Source organism: Neovison vison, chromosome 1, assembly GCF_020171115.1.
Source record: "Neovison vison isolate M4711 chromosome 1, ASM_NN_V1, whole genome shotgun sequence".
Taxonomy (NCBI): Eukaryota; Metazoa; Chordata; class Mammalia; order Carnivora; family Mustelidae; genus Neogale; species Neogale vison.
The window spans coordinates 10,570,503-10,591,355 of NC_058091.1; the positions used below are offsets into that span (position 1 = coordinate 10,570,503).

Genomic DNA, 20,853 nt, shown 5'->3' on the forward strand with positions numbered 1-20,853 from the left:
GGAGGTAGGTCATTCAGAAATATTCTCAACCTCAAACTTGGGAGCAGTCAGGACGTGAGGAAAAACACAAGCTGAACACCCAGGAAAGAGTCGTGGAGGGAGCCGGTAACCTGCACCCGCCCTGCCACCCCCACTGCTCCGCAGTACTAAGTGGAACGGAACTCACACCACGTCTATGACAAGGTTATGGGCCAAACTGGTTTTCTTTAAAGCTGTCAGATGTGGTTTTATTGATAAGTTTCAAAAGAGAGGACTAGTTGGGAACACACGAGGGAAATTTCCCAGTATCATACCTTCCCATCAGACAGAACTAGGCAGAGAAAGACTAAAAGGACGGGTATTGGGACACATCTCAACATTCTGCGGCCCGGACAGCCTAGAAGTTTGCCACTAAGTAAATAACAAACAGGGATTGGACAGGGTCCACCGATCAAGTGCTTTTTAAATATCCTCCCAATATCACTGACTCTGGCTCCAGAACCGCCATGTGGCTAAACAGCAAAGACAGAAACACTCATGACTGCATGTCATGAAACAATCTCACCAAAGCACCGGAAGGATTTTCCTGCCTTACATTTCTTCGCATAACTATGCATTAGCGTCTCGATTATTTTAAGATCTGCCAATTTGGGGCAGGGGGTGGCACTCTGTCTTACCACTTCCGCCGCGACAGCAGTTCACTCCCAGCACATGAGGAGCATTAAATCTGTGTGTTGGTCTTTCACCTGAGAATTCTCGCTTCCAGCTGCCTGCGCTCTCCCTTCTCTCCGATCCTCTGGTCCCAGACTGCCACCTGTCCTCCCTTCCCATACCCATTCTCTTTTCATCCATTCTTGGATTTAAGATTTCTGGGCTCATAACACACATAACTCGAGACCCCAAGATGCCGCCCAGTCCATTCATGCATTCTCTCATCAAAACTGTTTATTAGTAAGTGGGTACCACGGACTAGACACTGTTCTAGATGCTGGTCCATCACCTCCTTGTCGCAGAAACTTCAGTCACAGCCACGAGTGAGTAACTCAGAACAGAACCTATGCTGCTCTTCAAACAGCATCAGACTATTTCATAGCCTCTCTCGGTAATTCCAAGCAATGACCCAGATCTTAGGACAGAGTTTCCTCTGACAGGCGGATGTAAATTAATGCTCAGTGACACCACCAGAAAAATCCAATAGCCACCTTCGTGCCCTGAAAGCACAGTTCTTTCTTCTTTGCCTGGTATGACTATGGAGCCCAAATATAGTAAAAGCTTGATTATAAGTATGTAATTCTACACGTCTTAACAACAAAAAAAAAGTCTATTTAAATTGTACCGCTAAATAAATCAGTAACGGGGACGTCTATGTGGCTCAGTGGGTTGGGCGTCTGCCCTCAGCTCAGGTCATGAACCTGGGGTCCTGGGTCCAGGGTCCTGGGATGGAGTCCTGCATTGGGCTCCTTGCCCAGAGGGAGCCTGCTTCTCCCTCTGCCTGCTGCTCCCCCTGCTTGTCCATGCTCCCTCTCTGTTTCTCTGACAAATAAATAAAATCTTAAAAAAAAAAAAATTTTTTTTTAAATAAATAACCAATCTCTGTGAGAAGAGAAAAGTGGGCATCCAGGCCATTCCACAGCCTGAGGACACCAGAATGGGGGTGGGGGGGCCTCAAAGGCCCTGGCTACTTCCCTGGGTGACTCCAATGTACAACCAATTTGAGAACCACTTCTTTCGTGGAGACAATACAGGCTTTCACACCAAACATATCTGGATACTGAACAAACAATTTTAACAGTTTACTTTGTCCATAAAATTGGGAGACTGCCTTGCAAGACTGTTGAAAGACCGCAATTAACGACGCAATGTGCTAGCACACAGGTAAGTGTTCAATGACAGGGGCTATTATTACCGTTATTGCTTTTATTCTATCACTGTATTCAGGGCTCTTCCGAAACTCTACCTCTGAACGGGCAGTTCTTTATTTGGGAGGCCAAGAGTGGAAAGCAGTGTGTTTGTAATATTTTTACTAATCACACCTGACTAGAAGGAGAGGCTGATTTCCCGTGTCCCTCTATAACAGTCTTCATACAGGCCACCGTTTAGGAGGGCGCCTGGGTGGCTCAGTCAATTAAGCGTCTGCCTTCAGCTCGGGTCACGATCCCGGGGCCCTGGGAGGGAGCCCTACGTCAGGCTTCCTGCTCAGCGGGGCGCCTGCTTCCCCCTCTCCCTCTGCTCCTCCCCCTGCTTATGCTTGTGCTCTCCCTGTCAAATAAATAAATGAAATTACAGGCCACCATCTAAAAAGAAACAAGAAAAACCCCTCAAGGTTTGGCTGCTGACTCACTACCCTTTCTCCGGCCTCACCCGCAGCCGGCTACGCGCGGTCCCAGGATGGCGGCTGCACACCTGTCCATCGCACGGGAAGCACACGCCTGCTCTGCTCCTCTTCCTAATCTGCCTTCTCAGGCGCAGGCCCCTCCTCACCGGAGCCCTGCACGTATCTCCCTGGGAGGACAGACTTGCTGCTCCATCTTCGCAAACTGCACGTGAACAAGCTGGTAAGACCCGCGTCCCGCCGTCTATGGACCGTCACGCCTCGTGTCCGCCGTGTTAATGGAAACCCATGGAAGGCCCCACCAGCCGCGTGATCACCACCAGACACTCTCTCCGCATATGGAAGGAAACAAGTCTTCCTCAAGTCAAGGGATAACTGCGCACTCCTCTTAGCCTCCTCCACCCGTAAAGCACGTTCCCCACACACACATCCTCTTTGGCGCGGCACAGAATAGGCTGGGTATCAACGACGCCTCCCACAGAGCCCATAACGGATGCCCTGACCCATATTTCACAAGCCCTGATGTACACAGGAAAGGCTCAGCTCTGAAAGCCACATGAAAGCACTCATAAATTTGAGGCGGCCCTAATCATCCCGTCCTTTTGCTAAGAAACCAGTTGGAGTACCACTTCAGACCCATTATTCTTATAATGAGAACTTTCCTTCTCCACACTCTGTCATATCAACCTAATCAAGTGTCACGACGTATTTACACTGAATTTTACTTTAATTTCAAGTATGTTTACCAACAAAGCAAAGGTGAACATTCTTTAAAACTAGTTGTCTAATAAAAATACAAAAATTCATTATTTTTGTTTATTAATTATTTTTATTAATCATTACAAAACTCAGCAGAATTCTCACGTGACTCAAACTCTGTGTATCAATTCACTTCAAAAAAGTAGAGCATAGAGACAAAGAAACTTGCTGATTCTTCCAGATACAGGTGATACTGTCCTCTCTCCAACTTTTTAATGACCTCCACTTTTGAGAAACTCCTCTAGGTTAAATGTATGTAAGTCCATGCCTGCCCATAATATTAGCGTTATTTCATTCTCAAGTCGTGTTGAGAAATTTTTTTAATGCAAAAATAGATTTCAAAAAACTTGGGTTAGAAAGGGAGAAGGAGAGTAGAGTCAAAGCTAATTAGAAATGCCCATAATGACAATTTCCTTTCTTAAAAGGGCATTGTTCTGAAACGCCTGCATTTATCTATCTCTCTCGCTATCTGTTGCTTTTCAGATCCTTCGCATCAGCACATTCTCTATACCGCAGGATATTTTCATCCTCCGGGAGGTAGAAAGCTTGCCTGCCTCCCTGTGTTATCTGTCCGCGTTCCATTTGAATCCAATTTCCTTGCATTACCTCTGCCCAGGTCAGGGATGAATGGCTGTCAAATTCCCAGTGGAATAAAAAGAAAAACCCTTTCTTCCTGAGGCAGCAAGTTTCAATTCACAGAGCACATGGCTAATCTACATATGTGAAGGTCACGGCACTTCAGTCAAAGAGGTTAAGAATGGAACAGCTCACGTAAGGGGTTGTCTTAAACATCTTGGCATGATGCCCAACAAGTAAGATTGTTGAAAAGCAATAGATAGCTTCTGGCAGCAGTAAGGGGAAAAATATTTTGATCATGTGATGCCGCACACACTACCTAGTTTATTTCATGTGTGAAACTTTGCGAGTCCCTAAAAAATACCACATATGCAAATCAAATCCAGATTTCAGCCTTACCAGTGTAGCCAGGCTGGTACACCTCCTTCTTCATAAAATGCATTTATATGAAGTTTCTAGACGCACCAAGAATAAGACTTCAACATATTGACAACCAGTTGGCTCAAATATCTTAACAGCTGATTACAACTTCTTTGCATTACTTCTTCAGAGAACCATGAAACACCAGGAAAGGGTAGTTATAGACTAAAAAAGCACATTCCTTTAAGTTACCCGAACGTAACTGTCTTAAATAAAATTCATCTTCTCCTCCATTCTTCTCTCCCTCCTCGTTAATATGGAAAGCAATACGGAAAACTATAGGAACTTAATGCACAATAAAAGACAAAACACAAAACTGCTTTTCACGTTCTATCTTCACTAATTAATTGCTGAATAAAAGTAAAATGCTACTGCTTTAAAGTGTTCGTACTTCTGACAAACATCTCAGTGGAGGAGGGAAAACCAAGTCTTACCACACATAACGTATACCAAGGGGAGAAACCAAGACTCACAAAGCACACTCCTGCCTGCTGTAACATGCACCTTCCTGAGCATTCTCTCTGCTCAAATGAAAATGAAAAGGGCTGGCAACAAGAGTCGGGAAAGGGAAGACTTTCGAACCCAACAAAATCATAACAAATGTGACTACAATTTTTAAAACTTTTCAGCAGTTAATAAACTATTTCTTTAACACATGGAGAAAATTAATTAAAAGCAAAAGATCCATTTCACCAATTTGCAAGTTGTCTGCCTACTGCGAATTTCCTTTGATTCAAAATTTAAATTGCTCGTGAGGCCAGAGTTATTCAATCCATGTTTCTAATTAAATGGGATAGTAGGTAAAATAAAAATATTCCACAAACTATCTTATTTATTGTAATCGCCAATATTCACTGCGTAATATAAGGATATTCCTCTACACTGACCAATGAACGACACAATGTGTAACGATTTTCAAAGATTCCCTGGATATCTTTTTATCTGGTAAATTGCCCCTATACCAAGGTCACTAAATGTTGATGATGGTGAAATTAAACACCCCTATTATCGATCTGAATTTATTTTTCCTTACCAGTTAAAAAAATATGACTGTAAAGAGACGAGCAAATGACAGTAGACATTTTTCTAAAATGTCGTCAACTGCCCCATCACTCACTTTCCCTAAACACTTGGCAAGGTACAGACACATCAGGCAATAAAGAACTGAAACTGTCTGGACTAGAAATAACCTTCAAATGTTAACCCATTTGTTCCGAGACAAAAGAATAACAGGCTGTTAAATTAACTTGTTAAATTAACTAATACAGAACCACATCTAATTCATCTTCGTTCCTTGCCCAAGACAAAAGACAATCTCTTGTTACTTTTTGAAAACAGCCCCTTCCTTGCCAGGTAGTAAGCACGTCCGCACTCTATCAAGTGTACTTCCTGAAACAATTCCAGGGGTTAAGTCTTCTCTCCCATCTCTTTGAACAGAAGGGAACTTCGAACCTCAGGCAGGTGCAGTCACTTGCCCAAGGTCACACAGGTAATCAACGTCCAGTCTTCCAGGTTCTGTAACCTGCTGGTTCCTGCCTTTGCCCCTCCCTGCTTCCATCTCCAGGCCTCCTCACTTGGTTAACTCAGTTAACATCTGCTCATTAACCAGGTCTCAGCTTGTTCAACCGTAGCTGGTGCGCAGAGCCGCCTTACTTCTCCCCCCACCTCGAGCTCATCTCTGCGGGATGTCCCACTAACATCAGGACTTCTCCCACTGAACCAGTAACACTGTACTGTGTAGCACATTTACTAGTCCTTAGTCACTGCACTGTCAATCCATCAAGGTCCATGTCCTTGTCACCGAGGAATTCATCATCCACCACAATATGAGGCGCACAGTAGGCTCTCCACAAACATCTGCCTGATGCCTTGGTTCCTGCTATACCCCTAAAGCCCTAACGCACAGGAGGAGATTGTTCAATACAGTGAAGGTAATGAATATAATTCTTTTATTTTTTTTTTTTACAAGATTTTATTTATTTATTTGAGAGAGAGAATGTGTGTGTGTGACAGAAAGCAAGGGCGGGAGGAGAGGGAGAAGCAGGCTCCCCAATGAGCAAGGAGCCTGATGCACAACTTGATCCCAGGACCCCGGGATCATGACCTGAACCAAAGGCAGATGCTTAATGACTGAGATACCCAGCGCCCCAAATGAACTGAATTCTAAATCCTTCATGCTAATGACACTATAAAGTCATTGCTTTAGCTGAAAATTCCCCATAGGATACCCAAAACAAAATCCAAATTAAGATCACTTTCTTATCGATGTCACAGCACCCAATAACAATCTGCAAGCACAGTGACCTTCCACATGAGACCATGAAACACTAACTGAACAGATTACCTTGAAACTGTTGTTGGAGATGTATAATATATTCATAAGAAAATTTTCAGTTTGGATACATTATCAACTACTCTTCAAACAGTTCTTAGATGATGCACTTTGAGGGATATAGTCTTTCTGCACAGAACTGCAGGAGAATAATGTAGCCATTCATTTTAATTTCCACTTTGTAAAACTCCAGGAGTCTATGATAATTCACCAGGGAAAATTATGGATCATATGTTATATTTACTCTTTGTATCTTAAGCACCAAGTGGTGCTCAGAGTAAGTATTTGCTCATAATAGAATTAAATTTTGTCCCTGATACTTTTATAAATCTCAGCATTAACAAGAGGAAGGAAAAAAAAACCATAAAAAAAAACCTGTTCCTCTCTACCTACATATTTGAGATAGGCCCTGCATGCTCAGCTTTGACATCTGCAGCTTTGACTACTGCACAACAACCCTAAGCCTCCCTGATATGTAAATTATAATCTTGCTAAGGACCAAGTGTGACTCACATATTCAGTGAAGTTGAAACAGATGCAGAAGTAAGTTACTTAACCATGAAATCAGAGACCAAAGTCCACCCCTCAGAATCCCAAAGCCTAGTTTTAATTTTTTTTTTAAAGATTTTATTTATTTGACAGAGAGAAATCACAAGTAGATGGAGAGGCAGGCAGAGAGAGAGAGAGAGGGAAGCAGGCTCCCTGCTGAGCAGAGAGCCCGATGCGGGACTCGATCCCAGGACCCTGAGATCATGACCTGAGCCGAAGGCAGCAGCTTAACCCACTGAGCCACCCAGGCGCCCCCTAGTTTTAATTTTTTGAAATTTGTTCCTTTACAAAAAGTACTTCCCCTAAAAAGCTAGTCATTTGGGTAGATCATGAAAGTGGAAAGGTCTAAAAAGTATCAGAAAGGAATAATTCTCAGAATTTACTGATTAATATTAAGGATGGGACACTGTGAGGCAGCAGCTCAGACTCAATGACATCGGTCCGCCATGGGCTCCACTGGTCAACCAAAACCAATTCGTGCAATTGCTTACAAGAGTCCCAATCTGTACAAAATTACATTTTGTGAGGGACACTGCGGTGGTATCCACAAAATCTGTGTATTTGCATCGGCCTCAGTTTATATTCACTGAACATGTCCAGGATCTAGTATAGTTTAATAAGGTGTTCAGCGGTGCATAGCTGATTAGGCACTGTATTTTTTAAAATTCAAAGCAGCAGAGGATTTTGCAGCTGGGAGGGACTGGGGTCACCGAATTGATGGAGGCAGGGGCTTATCTGCGACCACACCCTGAAGCGCAGCAAGGCCGGGCAGAGAACAGGAACTTGGGGCTCACTATCCCTGCGAAGACTGGAGGGAAAAGAAGACCACGTAACAATGGCGCAGGATTTGCAGGCACGACCTCCGTGACAGCTCTGCTCAGCAGGCAAAATTTCATGTCAGGAAACTGAGCCTCGGCCGCATCTCAGAGAAAATGGGCACTCAAGCCTACAAGTGAATCAAAGTCTTACCAACTCGAAGCCCACGATCCTCCCATTACATCAGGATGCCTTGTAATATATTCGCATTCTCTCATAAATCCTCATAATCACAGAAATAAACCAATATACAACAAACATACCAGCTCCCTTAGAAATATGCCTGCTTCTTCAGACAGATTCTTGCTCAGCAGTAGCAATGTTTTACATTTCTATTTCCAAGGTCATTTATAATTCATTGGGTAAAGTGAATTTATTATAAAAATTACATACTGAAAGCAGAAAATTTAAAGGATATTAAAACGGGGTTAGAGCTTGATATATATAAATATATGGTCCCAGGATCTTAAAATTTGCTTCTTAAATTTTCAGAAATTAGATGCCACATTCTACACAATTTTTAGAATTACCAGTTATTTCAAAATAAGGCTATGAAGTACAGTGAGTGGTTTAACTTCTAAGATGCTCAGCACAAAAAGAAACAGGAGATACTAAGAATTCTGGAACAGCCTCCACTAATCATCAATGCCTCGCTTTCTGAAAGGTTTATTTCAGGACCCAGAAGCAGTAGCTGAATTTACTCCTCAGCCAGCATACATTATCTAAACAGTTACCAAAAATACTCCAGCAATCCAAGTATCTTCCTAAATCTGAGCAGACTGTTTTAACTTTTCTCCAAGAGCCTATGTAATATAGAAAACTGAGAAAAAGAAAAAGGACCATTCTATATAAATTTCAAAGTGATTATATTTTTCTTCTTTTAGCTATTATTCTTTGTAGTGGGATCTTCATTTTGCTGTGGCACTAAGCCTGTAATTGATTGGTAGAAAGGGAAAAGAGTCACTAGCTCACATCAACCATATCACAACAATCTACAATTATTTGTTTTGCCAAAATCCACTCTCTCCCACCCAAAAAGCAGGCCGACAGACCGCTGACCCACATGGCTGCGATCTGCACTTTGTTTAAATGAGCCAGTTCTAAGTCAACGATGCCCAACATGCCAGGCCCAGGTTCAGGGGGAGCCGGGTGCGGCAGCATGTCTCCCTCCACTGTGCACAGAAGCGGCAGCAGCGGTCCCCAGACCCCAGCCACCGGCAGCGGCCGGCACAGGGCTGATGACAAAAATGGGTGCTCAATGAACATTTGCCAACTGATCACCCGGAGCAGATACTTAGCTAGCCTACACCTCAGAGCATACACAAATGCTAAATCCTTACCCCGTAAGAGATCACTGTTGCTTCCTTAAATCACAGTTCAATTTCTGTGTCCTCTGTGGACTTCAGTGTTAAGGTACACAACTGATCGTCTAAAGATCTAACTACATAGCAGCAGCAATGGCCGCTAAAACACAATTCCAAATTTTACATACAGAATAGCCTGTTTCTAAGACTAGCCAGGATCCAAGAAGCATCCCTTTGCAGCTGCCTCTAAATTTAATTAAAAGACCGATCATTTTAATTTAGGAATTTTTCCACATACAAAGAATTTCTGCAATTTTGCAGAGGACACTGATTAAAAACATAAGGGGGAGCACAAATTTGGGGCCCAGAACACTATGGAAAAAGACACAGCATCACATGGATGTTTGCTCAGGCTTGGGGAGCTGGGATGGCCCAAAACTTAACACAAAACTGGAAGAAAATTAACATTGTAAATGATTTCCACTAATATTAGAAAGATAAAACCAGTGCTGAAAAGAGGTTAACACGCAAAAGAGGAGAGCAGCAAAGGGGGGAAATGATCATGCTAACAGTTCATTTTCATGTCTTATTATCTAACCAAGTACCACGTTTCTCTCAACAAAGTATTCCAAACCTTTAAACAGAAAGTCTTCAGAAAGCTGCTTTTAAACTTTTAATGACCTGACAGTGAAACAACTAACCTACACAAAACACATTTCCAAACAGACCAAACCTGGGAAGAACATCACCCCCAAGTTAGAAGTGGAAGAAGTAGTGGCGTAAACACACACACACACACAGCATGAGTGCTGCGAGGGAACATCTGAGGAAGGGTTTACCACCAAACTATGAAGCAGCAAGACTGCTGGCTCCAGAAAGACTATTTTGCTTGCAATACACGTTAATAACTAACAATATGAAGGTCTGACATGAAGAAACTTTTTATTTCGGTTGGGAAGATGAAAAGTTCTGGAAATGGATGGGGTGATGGCTGCACATCAGCATGAGTGGACTTCATGGCAATGACAGTACACCTAAAAATGGTTTAAATGGTAAATTTTATGTTACGTATATGTTATCATAATTTTTAAAAAGCATATGTAATTCTTTTGGCCTCCCATATTTTTAAAAATGTGGTCTAGGATTTTCTTCCAGATTTCATCAAATATGGCTTCCCTTCCAGAGTCACCTAATAAGTAATGTCTGATTCTCAAGTTTCACCTTTCATCAAGGCCCAAACAAGATGCTGAGAAGAGCATCCTCCAGAAGATGGTGAGGAGAAGCTGCATCTCGTTCAACTCAAAAGAACTGCCTGCTCTGACAGATCTCGTCCAGGTTCTGCTGCCACCTACCTAAAATAAGAGTGTCTATTGGTAAACCGGATATGCTTGAGATTTTAGAGCTTTGGTCTTTTTCCGAGCAATAAATATCATTCAAGGAACAAATTAATTTCATCATTAGTTCATCTGTCAAACTCAGTAGCCTTCTAATATTCTTGGCACTGATCCATTCAGAAGTGGGTTTGAAAACTGCCTATTGGATCCTATTCAAATAAGTAAATCTAGGGAAATCGTTTTCTTAGAATTACTCCAAGTTAAAGCCTTTGAAAATAGAACATGTTTGCTGAAAACTTACTGTGGAAGCCCATATTTTATTCTGATAAAGTCACTCAGTCACTCAATTAGGGTGAACTGTTTAGGTTAAAACTCCAGTGTGCATATACCAACAATTCCATTCATTCCTAGGTTAGCCTAAGGCAACAGAAGGGGATACTTAAGGATACCTCAGTACCAATACCTGTATCATTTTCTTTCCACCAAAATTCTAAAAGAAAAAGTCACTAACATATACAAGTTTTTAGATCAAAATTAATTCTATCACCCAATTAAGCCAAAAAGAGCCACTTAGTCTTGTATAAATAACCTCCAAACTGTGAAAAGCAATATTACGTGATAGTTCTATATCTATGATATATGATATATATCCTTGGGGGATAAGCAGTTGTACCTGGTTCTTACTTGACCCCTCAGAAACACAGAGAACTCAAATAGGGATGCCTCAGCCTCCAGCACACACGCATGCACGCACACACATGTACACACACACACACACACAGTGAGTACGTGGCTCTACTTCACGTATCCACAGAGTCTGCACGAATCTCCAGATGAAGAAAGAACACCTTGGAAAAGGCCGGAGACCAATACCTATCCCATTCCAAAGAGGCCTAGATGTGGAAGTGGCCTGTAAGTATAAATAGTATTATAAAATGTCATAAAACATTTTTAACAACCATTTTGAAAATCTAATTACTGTAAAAAAAAAAAAAAAAAAGGAATTTGAGTTTTATTAACATTCCTTGTGAGCCCCCATAAATTTGTTGTCTTAAGTGATACACAACAGCTCTTTCAAATATAAATATAACCCTCAAATTTACAAATCTACACACAGGCCAAAATGAAAGTGACACAAGTGAATTATTAGTTCCTTTTCCTCAGTGATGGATCAAAGTATACAGATCCTTTAACTGAGCAGTGCCATTTTTGTAATGAGAAAAACCTCCAAATTTAGGGCACTGGGCAAATGCTTATACAGTTCCCAATACAATACAGCCAAAATTTACATGTCCAAATCAGTCTTCAAAATAAATATAATTTCTGAGGACCACCCCTCAACAAATTTTAAATCAAACTACTCTCTTCCTAGGAAAGAAAAGGGTATAAATAAACGAAATGATCATCTTTTCAGTTTGCCTATCATGTTGGTATCTATCCTACTGAAGCCATTTAAGCTACACTGTGCCCCAAATTATAAAGTGATAAAGTCCATGAATAAGAAATAGAACTTAAATTTGACCCCATTCTTTTACACCTGTTTTCTTTAAATATATGTCTGATAAAACTACCAAATTTATGAATCTTCCTCCACGTGGTCTTTCATTTTCAGAACTGGTCCTCAAACCAGAATTAATACTATTTTCATACCAGAGTGAAGATGTTATTCTGTCAATCCTAATGAAAGAACATGCTATTTAGAGGAAAAGTACATTAGTATAAGTGTCTAAGGGTGACTTGGATTATTTTCATCTCCACAACACACTTGTGATAGTTCTGATACAATATGATGCTGGGGAAAAATGAAACAAGTAGAAAAAGCCCTTAACAAAAATTCATTCCTAAATATAGATAAAAAGCAAAACCAAAGATAAAAGAGGAATTAAGGTTTCTCACTACAGACCCAAGGTAAGAATATGATGTTTCCTAGAACATACTTAACAATTTTGTATTAATATAAACATAAATTTAAGTGGTAACTGTCTTAAAGAGTAGTTACAAAAAAAAAAAACCAAGGAAAAAGAAAAGAAAATGTCAAAAGTAAGTACACAGAAATGAGGATATGCCAAAAAAAAAAAAAAAAAAAAATTTAAGCCATGTGTAATTTCATTCCAGGTAACCTAGGAAAACAGAAAACTCTTAAACATTTTTGTTATTTTTTTTTTTTAAATGATAGGCCTTTTCTATAACCACAGTTGCCAATTCTACCTTCTCTGACGACAGAGCAGCCAGCCAGCCAGCTATATCTCAGCAAATATATCAACTTAGGGCACAATAATTTCTTTACAAGATTTACAACATCAGATAGGCTAAAATTTCATTGGGAGGGGAAGTGGGGAATGATGTTATGCTATAATGTATCATATACAAATTTTAAGGTAATCAGGAACCAGTCTGTAACTTCCTGCTTTGTAAGCCAGCTTAGTCGCTTCTTTTAATGGTAAATAAGGCTTTTTTTTTTAATTACATTGTATTATATTCTATAAAACTAAGGCTAAAATAAAATAAATGGAATTCAGCACAAATGCAGACATTATAAAATCTAGGCTCCGTGAGTAGACCTCAGTACTCCATTTGAGACTGCTCTACCTCCTTTATCTTACAAAAACCCAGTAACAAACTATCATAAAATGGCTTATTTCACTTTTAAAAAAAGACCCCCCAATACAACATACACATATATTTTATTTCCAATATAAATACATTTGCCACCCAATATAAACCATTTCTAAAATCAAAAATGAAACTAAATGTGCTAAAGCCACAAGAAAATTTCATCATTTAACAACGTGATTTAACAGTACTTTATGGTCTATAATTACATAGTAATTTAATATTTTGGACAAATAACTATTTCTTATCATAATTATCCTAACAAATACTAAATAAAAACTAGCCTTCCAAAAAGGAAAAAATATAAAAAAGACACATTCCACACGTTACACGGCAAAGTACCTAAAAGAAATCTGTGAATCTAGGTCATTTGCCCGGGATTTTTCTTCCCCCTCAAAAATAAAAAACCTATTCCCAAGGGTCACACTGAGGACATAATGGATTCACTCTCATTCCAAGAAAACAAAATACTTAAAATGATTGGTACCATTAAGAAATAATACTGTAAAGTAACAAGGACCTACATAATACATCTGCCTCTATCATCCTTCCGTTCTAGTTTACAAAGACGTGAATTTTAAACTATCCCTTTAAAAGAAAGCTGACAAGGTAAATGTTTTTAAAATTAATTACATGGGTTTATTTACACAAGGCTTCTCTGTGTTTTTACTTGTGTGAATCAAAGATAAAAGTTGATATCACAAATTTTCTATCAAGAGTAGAAAAATATATTTTCATTAAAAGTAAAACTCCAGTAACTAAAGATTTAAAAGTAGTGGACACTAATGTCCTCAGATAGGGATTCACATGATTATCTTGTTAAATTCAGTCCTGTATTCAGTCTGACATGTCTCTCCTCTAAGATACGGTTGTTATTAAAATATACCTTCCTAAAATAAATAAGCTGAGTAAAAACATGTATTACAAGTACTGTTAATTCCTAACAAATTAGAATTTTAGAAACTTTCACAGCATTTAAGATGTCTACTGAGAGAAAGATTAGTTGGGAAAAACACACCCAGCACAGCTTGCATGTGATAGTTTCCCTAATACCTGTGTAAGCACTTCAAATGAGGCTCACATCGCCAAACCGAACAAAATAATCAAAAAGAGAAAAAAAAAAAAAAAAATCCTAGAGCATTTCTAAATTTCCAAACCAGAAGCAAATGTAAAATAATTTTTAGTATTTCACAAGACTATCCATTTTTCCCTGACTGTTGTATACAAAATTAGTTTCCTCACTTTGTGATTTTTAACCTTTACGTCAATTTAACTAAAATTCCTCATCCACAAACATCTTAAAACAATGAGATTTGTTAAAACACACATTACTAGAAATACAGCTTTAATCTTGTTATTAAGCTCATTAAGTATCACTGGGAGAAACTGTTGCATCTCCGAACCTGGAAATTTTGAACGCCATAATTTTTAATTTTAAACTATGTGGGCTGACAATTCATTTCTTGCACAGTTTAATCTGTAAAAGGCACTTTCACAAAAGCTTTACAAATCCAAAAACTGGTAAAAATTCTTGGCTTAATTATTTTTCAATTGCCATATCCTCATCCTACATTCCAAGTCCGTGATAGATGCATTTCCACGTTAGGATTGCCAAAGATCTGATTTTGTAAATGCCCAGTGTACTGGACACCAGCATAACGTCTTTAGTATTTAATCCTCTTATTAATAACTATGATTCATAATAACTTAAGCTTTAAATAATATTCAACCTTACATCTGCTTGTAATAGAGCTCAGTTATTATTTGTGGCAAGAATTTTTGTGACTGTACTGCTCAGCACTTCTATTTACATCAGCAGTGCTAAATGCCCAATGGTGAGAGGGGAGCCAATCAGATGGCAGATTAGATGTCAACTCAGAGGCAGCTGTCTGGAGACTATTACAGCCAGTTTACCTCCACAATTCAAATTCCAAACCTTGCAAAGGAGATCAAGTCAGTCTTTAGGCTCAGCCTACGAGCAAGAAACAGTAAGAGTGCAGGACACTTCCTAATAACGCTGTAGGACCTGGGTGACAGCAAATTAAAGAAAATTCAAATAAATCCGATCCAAAAAGATCAATTTGCACTGGTCTGCTATTTTCCTGGATTTGCTGACTAAAATGTATGCCTGATCCATGATCAAAATAAGTTCAATTTAACCGGAATGCGTCCCTTTAACATAGCCTATCTGCTGAAGGTGACTCCTTTCGAGCAGCCTGCAAGCCAAATAACGGATTTCCTGGCTATTCCCAGGAATGAATCGATTTCTTTTAGGATATTTTACCTCCACGTCGTTGTAAATGGGGGTATTATTTTTGCTACGAAGCATTCCAACCCAAAGCTCGCATCGACTATGTCCGAATAGCCGGGGAAGAACTACGAAAAACACACTCGGTTGCCACAAAGCTAACCTATTTTTCCTGCCTTCACCTTGCGGGCTAAGAGGGAACGCGGTGTGGTAGGAGGTAGGACAAAGTTCCTCATTCTTTTCCCAGTTAAGGCTTATTGTTGGCGCTAAGCGAGAAGACCGGGTCAATATCCCTCCCCAGACCGTACCGGCCGGGAGCGCCGATTCGGTTACAAAAGCCGCCCGAGCCGTCCCCGGCGCCCACACCACTCGCCCGAGGCGCAGTCCCCGGCTCCGGACGCGCGGCTCCGAGCCCGGGGTGGGGTGGCGAGGCGGGGGTGTTCGGCGGCCGGCCGTCCCAGCGCGCGTCCCGGGCCTCGGCGCGACCCTCTTGCCCAGGCCCCCGGGCCGCGCAGTCGGACGCCCCCCGCTCCCCAGCCTCCGAGGGAGGCAGCCGCGAGTTAAAATGGCTTTGGGCGCCTCGCCCCCGCCTCCCCCCCAGTACAAGACGCAGAAAAAGTACGCGGAAAGAAAGAAACTAGGGCTCGAGGCGCGCGGCGAGGCCGCCGCGGCGGAAGCAGGCCCGGCCGGCGCGGGGGTTACCTGGGATCTGCCCATGGTCGGGCCGGGGGTGCCGGGGCTCATCGCCGGGTGGCTCCTTTGTTGCGCGGCCGCCCAGGCCGGGCTGGCAGCGGCGTACTGGGCGCCCATGTCCTTGCCCAAGCCCATGCCCGCGGCCGCCTGCTGGCCGCCCGCCGCCGCCCCCGCCGCCGCCGCCGCCTGGGACTGGGGCTGCGACGGCGGCGGCGGCGGTGGCGCGCTGGGGCTGCTGTAGTCGGGGTAGCTGCCGCCGTAGCTCCTCATCATGGGGCTGGGCGAGGTGAGCAGCTGGTTGAGGGTCGGAGTGGCCCCCGACGGGTGCTGGTTCTGCCCGGCGAAGCGCTGGAAGCCCCCAGCCGCTGCGCCGGCGGCCGCCTTGCTGAGGCTCGCGGCCCCGCCGCCCCCGGGGCCCATCATCATGCCGCCGCCCTGCTGCCGGGGGGAGCTCAGCACCCCGTACCCCGAGGACGAGCCCCCATAGCCGCCGCCGCCGCCGCCGCCTCCTGCTGCTGCTGCCGCCGCCGCCGCGGCCGCCGCCGCCACAGCTCCCGCTCCTGCTCCTCCTCCTCCTCCTCCTCCTCCTCCGCTGCCTCCTCCTCCTCCTCCTCCTCCTCCTCCTCCTCCTCCTCCTCCACCGCCGCCGCCGCCGCCGCCGCCGCCCGCGCTGGGCCTGCTGTAGCCCGGATAATGGTTGTACTGGCTGTTGGGGTACCCTTCGTGGGAGTTCTGCAGGGGGTCCATGCTGTTGGGGGCTCCGGCGGCGGCTGCGGCGGAGTGCATCATCCCCATCCCGGGGCTTTGTTGTCCGCCATGTTGATCAAAGCAAGGCCCAGTGCGGCCGCCGGGGCCGCCGCTAGCAGGGGCAGCGCTGCCATAGTAATTATTAAACTCCGAGACGGCTGCCGGGCCGCTGCCGCCGCCGCCACCGCCGCCGCCGCCCCCGGGCACGGCGACCGGCGGCTGCTGCGCGCCCAGGGCGCCCAGGCCCGGGTGCTCGAACCGGCCGCCCGCCGGCTCCCCCATCTTGGGCGGCGCGTCGTCCTCGTCGCCCGGCTTGCTCAGCAGAGGCTGGCCCGGGGGGTCGGCCTGGCTGCCCGCGGCACTGTCCTTGGCGCCTCCATGTTGCGGCTGCTCCATGTCGGGACCCGGCTGAGCCGCGCCGCCGCCCGCGCCGCCGAGGCTGTTGTTGTTGGAAATGGGATGTTGCTGCTGCTGCTGTTGCTGCTGCTGCTGCTGCTGCTGTTGCTGCTGCTGCTGCTGCTGCTGCTGCTGCTGCTGCTGCTGGAACTGGTTTAGCTGCTGCTGTAGTGCGTGGTGGTGGTGGTGGAGGTGGTGGGCATGGTGGTGGTGGTGGTGGGCATGGTGGTGGTGGTGGTGCTGCTGGTGGGGCGGTGCGGCGGGGGCTTCGCCAACGGTTTTCAGTTTGTGGTTGGGGAGCAGCCCCGTCTCCATAACCGAGCCCGGGCCCGACGAGGAGGAAGAGGAGGACGCCGCCGCCGCCGCCGCGGAGGAGGAGGAGGACAGCGCGGCGGCGCTTCCACCCTCCTTGAGAGCCGCCTCGGAGCCGCCGCTCTTGGCGCTGTTCGTGCTGGCGGCGGCGGCCGCCGTGCTCGCGTTATGGGCCATGTTCAGTTCGTGACGGGGGTGCAGGGGGTGGTGGTGCACATTATTCAGGCCGCCGCCGTCGCCGCCGCCCCCCAGCATGGGTCCCGGTGCCGCCGCCGCCGCGCCGCGCGCCCCCGCCTCCAGGTCCCGGGCCCCGGGCGCCGGCCGCGGCCCGGGGGGCGCCCGCCGCTCGCCGCTGCCCGCCCGCGCCCGCGCCGCCGCCGCCGCCGCCGCTGCTGCCCGCGCGGCCATGATCGCCGCGGCGTGGCCAGGCCGGGCGGGGGGCGGGGGGAGACAATAAAACCCACTTTTTAGTCAGCGGCCCCTCCTGTGCGCATCCACACGCCCCGACGGGAATCGAGCGAGCCCCCTCCCCCTCCGCAGGCCCCGCCGGAGCCGAACCGGGAGGCACGCCTTACGGTCTGGGCCTGTTCCCGCTGTGTGATTTCATGGTGAAAGTTTTTAGTTCAGGTTTAAATGAAACTTTTCTCTTTTCCTCTCTACCCCGGATATGGGTAAATACACGACTGACTGCGCCTATCGGGCCCAGCATGGCATGAGAGGGAGCCGAGCGAGCCCGAGCAACTATTATCCACTTCTCTCTGATTACTCGCGTGCACTCGCAAAACGCGGACTGGACTCGGCGCGGGCCGCCGCCGCCGCCGCCGCCGCCGCCCGCCGGGCCCTGCGCCCGCCGCCCGCCGCCCGCCGCCCGCCCGCCGCCGGGGCGCAGCCTCGCGGGCACCCGGCTGCCCCGGGCCGGGGGCTTGGGCCGGCTCCGCAGGCGCCCGGAGCGCGGCGGCGTGGGGCGACGGGAGGCTGCACTTTCCCCTCGTGCCCCGTCTCCTTGCCAACCGGCCGTTCGCGTGTTTGTTTTCACGTCTAAAAGGAGCGATACAAAGGTGGAAAACGAGTCTGACGAGCAGACAAAAGAGGGAGAAGGGCTGGGGAGCAAAGTTGTCTGTTGGCCTCCAAGGTTTGGGGGAGCCGACGGAGAAAGAAAATATTTGGGCAATCTGTGCAAAAGCACTGCCTGTCCCAGGAGTTATGTAATTTTTCAGACTGTTGGCCTCTCTGCCTTGATTCGGGCCATCGGCGTGATTGCCACAACTTCTTCAAACTGCGAAATTTGAAAGCCTTTAAGGGAAGGTTAGCCGCATTCAGGGAGTGCTGTGCCCTGTACACAGCAAGTGCTCAGTAAGTGCTGAGGCTGGCGGCACCTGCCCCAGAGATGATGTTTATATAACGATTTTTTAAGGCATCTCATATATGCGTGTAGGCTTATCAGTGAAAACGCAAAAGCATTCCCAAAGGAGCATTTTTCTTAAAATGCCCGTTTCTGTCCTCTCTGTAAAGGGAAAGTCTTCAAATAAGTAGACTGGTGTGTTATGCTCCCACTTGCACGTGGAAATTTCACTACAGGTGCCATAATAGTGACAGCTGAAGTTTATCTCATGTCTTCATAAATCTATATGACGCCTTTCATCATATTTCAGAGGTAAATGTGCACAATTAACCCTCTTGATATGGGTTCGTTTCTAAGCAGTGTGAAACAAAACTAAAAAGAAATACGTATTATATTTAATAAACATAAGATCAATAGTAATGTAAACTGGTCGAATCTAATCTTAAGCAGAAATGTTTCAGACTCTGTTCTTTCAAAAATACTCTATTCTGTCACTTGATGATGTTTTAAATGTTTTTATTATTGTTAATTTATCACCTAGTAACCTTCTGGGTATCTTCAAGCAGGCCTTCTTAACCTAAGCAATGACTCACTTGCACTAGTGTGGAAACTAGAACTTCCAAGGGGTCACACTAGCTGAAATAATATATATGATTTTAGTAGAACATAGTTTTCTAAAATCATCTCACTCTTCAGCTTCTTATAAAGATTAGTTTATTTTAACTGCAATGGTTATTTTTACTCGCTTGAGCAAGTGCAAATATGTTAATGACTAAACAAAAAAGGATAGGTGGGGAAAAGTGGTGACTAATTGGTGGGGGAGGGGAATCAGGTGCACACCCAAGGGTCATTACAGAGTGTACAAACAACAAATTGCAATTCTATGCAAACAACTGGAAAACGGGTTATATCATTGTGTGTAAAAGAGAATTACAGAACTGTAAGATGAATTCATGCCAAATCATTCATCAGTTTTTGCCAAGAGAATACTACATCTTTGTTAGTGTGCCTTTTTGACATTTTCTCCTGGATTTTCTCCCTTTATGCATTCAAATACATACTAATTATATGCAGTACATCACAAAAGTTGAATTTTTAAAGTTTCTTATATGCAAATATAAATACATGTCTGTTTTATATGTGTACACATATATTCTAAAATCAGTTACATATTTATGCTTTTAGACATCTAGACCCAAACTAAATACATAGATATAATTGTAAGAAAGCATTTTTCCAAACTGATGAAATATGTCAAAGTCCATTTAAACAGGAGTAGCTATATTTTGTGGCTTATTTTCACAGCTAATCCTGAAAGGGGAAAATGAGTCACCAAGTTTAGCTCTGGCCCTTTTCTTAAAAATATTTTTCATATACAAAAATCATGGAACTAAAAAAAAAAAATAGGTACAGAAAGTCAAAATCTCTTTTAATCCCATTTGTTTCAGCAAGTCAACTAGAAGATTGGAACCAAGAGGCTATGAAATAGAGGCCCCTAGCACAATGAAATCAGCCTGCTATAAAAGGCGACACATGCCAGTTTCTCCTCCCCAATGGCAGATGCCACACCCTAAAGCAGACAGAAGGCACTGCAGTCTGTAAGAGCACAACACAAAGCCGGCAGGACTTGGTTTTGTCTCTTAAACCACAGAGAATGCTAAAATACCTTCTTGAAAGCATCCTTGCTGAAGACAAGTGGCGGGCTCCTCGTCATTCAGCTTACAGTTTTTAAACACACCTTCTCAAGAAAACAAAATAAAAGCCTCTTAGAGTTTCATGTAAAAATCTGTGACTTAATAGACAAAAACAGCAATTGTCAGCGGTCCGTTCGAAAGTGATGAAACGGGTCCCCATTTCACAAACGCACAGTTAGAACCATAGATGAGAATTCTCTTGTAGCCACTTGCCTCATTCATCCTATAGGGCAACCCTACATGATTGTTTCCTTTTGATGAAATCAGGTACTAGAAATTAACAGGTACATTTTTTCCTAATGAAGTCCTTACTTTTACACCTCTTGCCTAATTTCAAAACAATAATGACAACTTGAATAAGTCACTCTAACCACAAAGTGACAGAGCTAAAGTCCCCCCAAGCTGGG

General features: G+C 44.4%; 1 protein-coding gene across 7 annotated transcripts in view; it reads right to left on the bottom strand.

Annotated features, from left to right (window-relative positions):
* The window catches only part of ARID1B (AT-rich interaction domain 1B), a 443,861-nt gene extending 426,043 nt beyond the window's left edge, over positions 1 to 17,818 (bottom strand). For all 7 annotated transcript variants that reach the window (XM_044243328.1, XM_044243320.1, XM_044243293.1 and 4 more), the window contains exon 1: positions 15,965 to 17,818. In XM_044243328.1, the coding sequence (XP_044099263.1) occupies positions 15,965 to 17,818 (1,854 nt within the window). The remainder of the gene's footprint in view (positions 1 to 15,964) is intronic.
* Between the last annotated feature and the right edge of the window lie 3,035 nt (positions 17,819 to 20,853).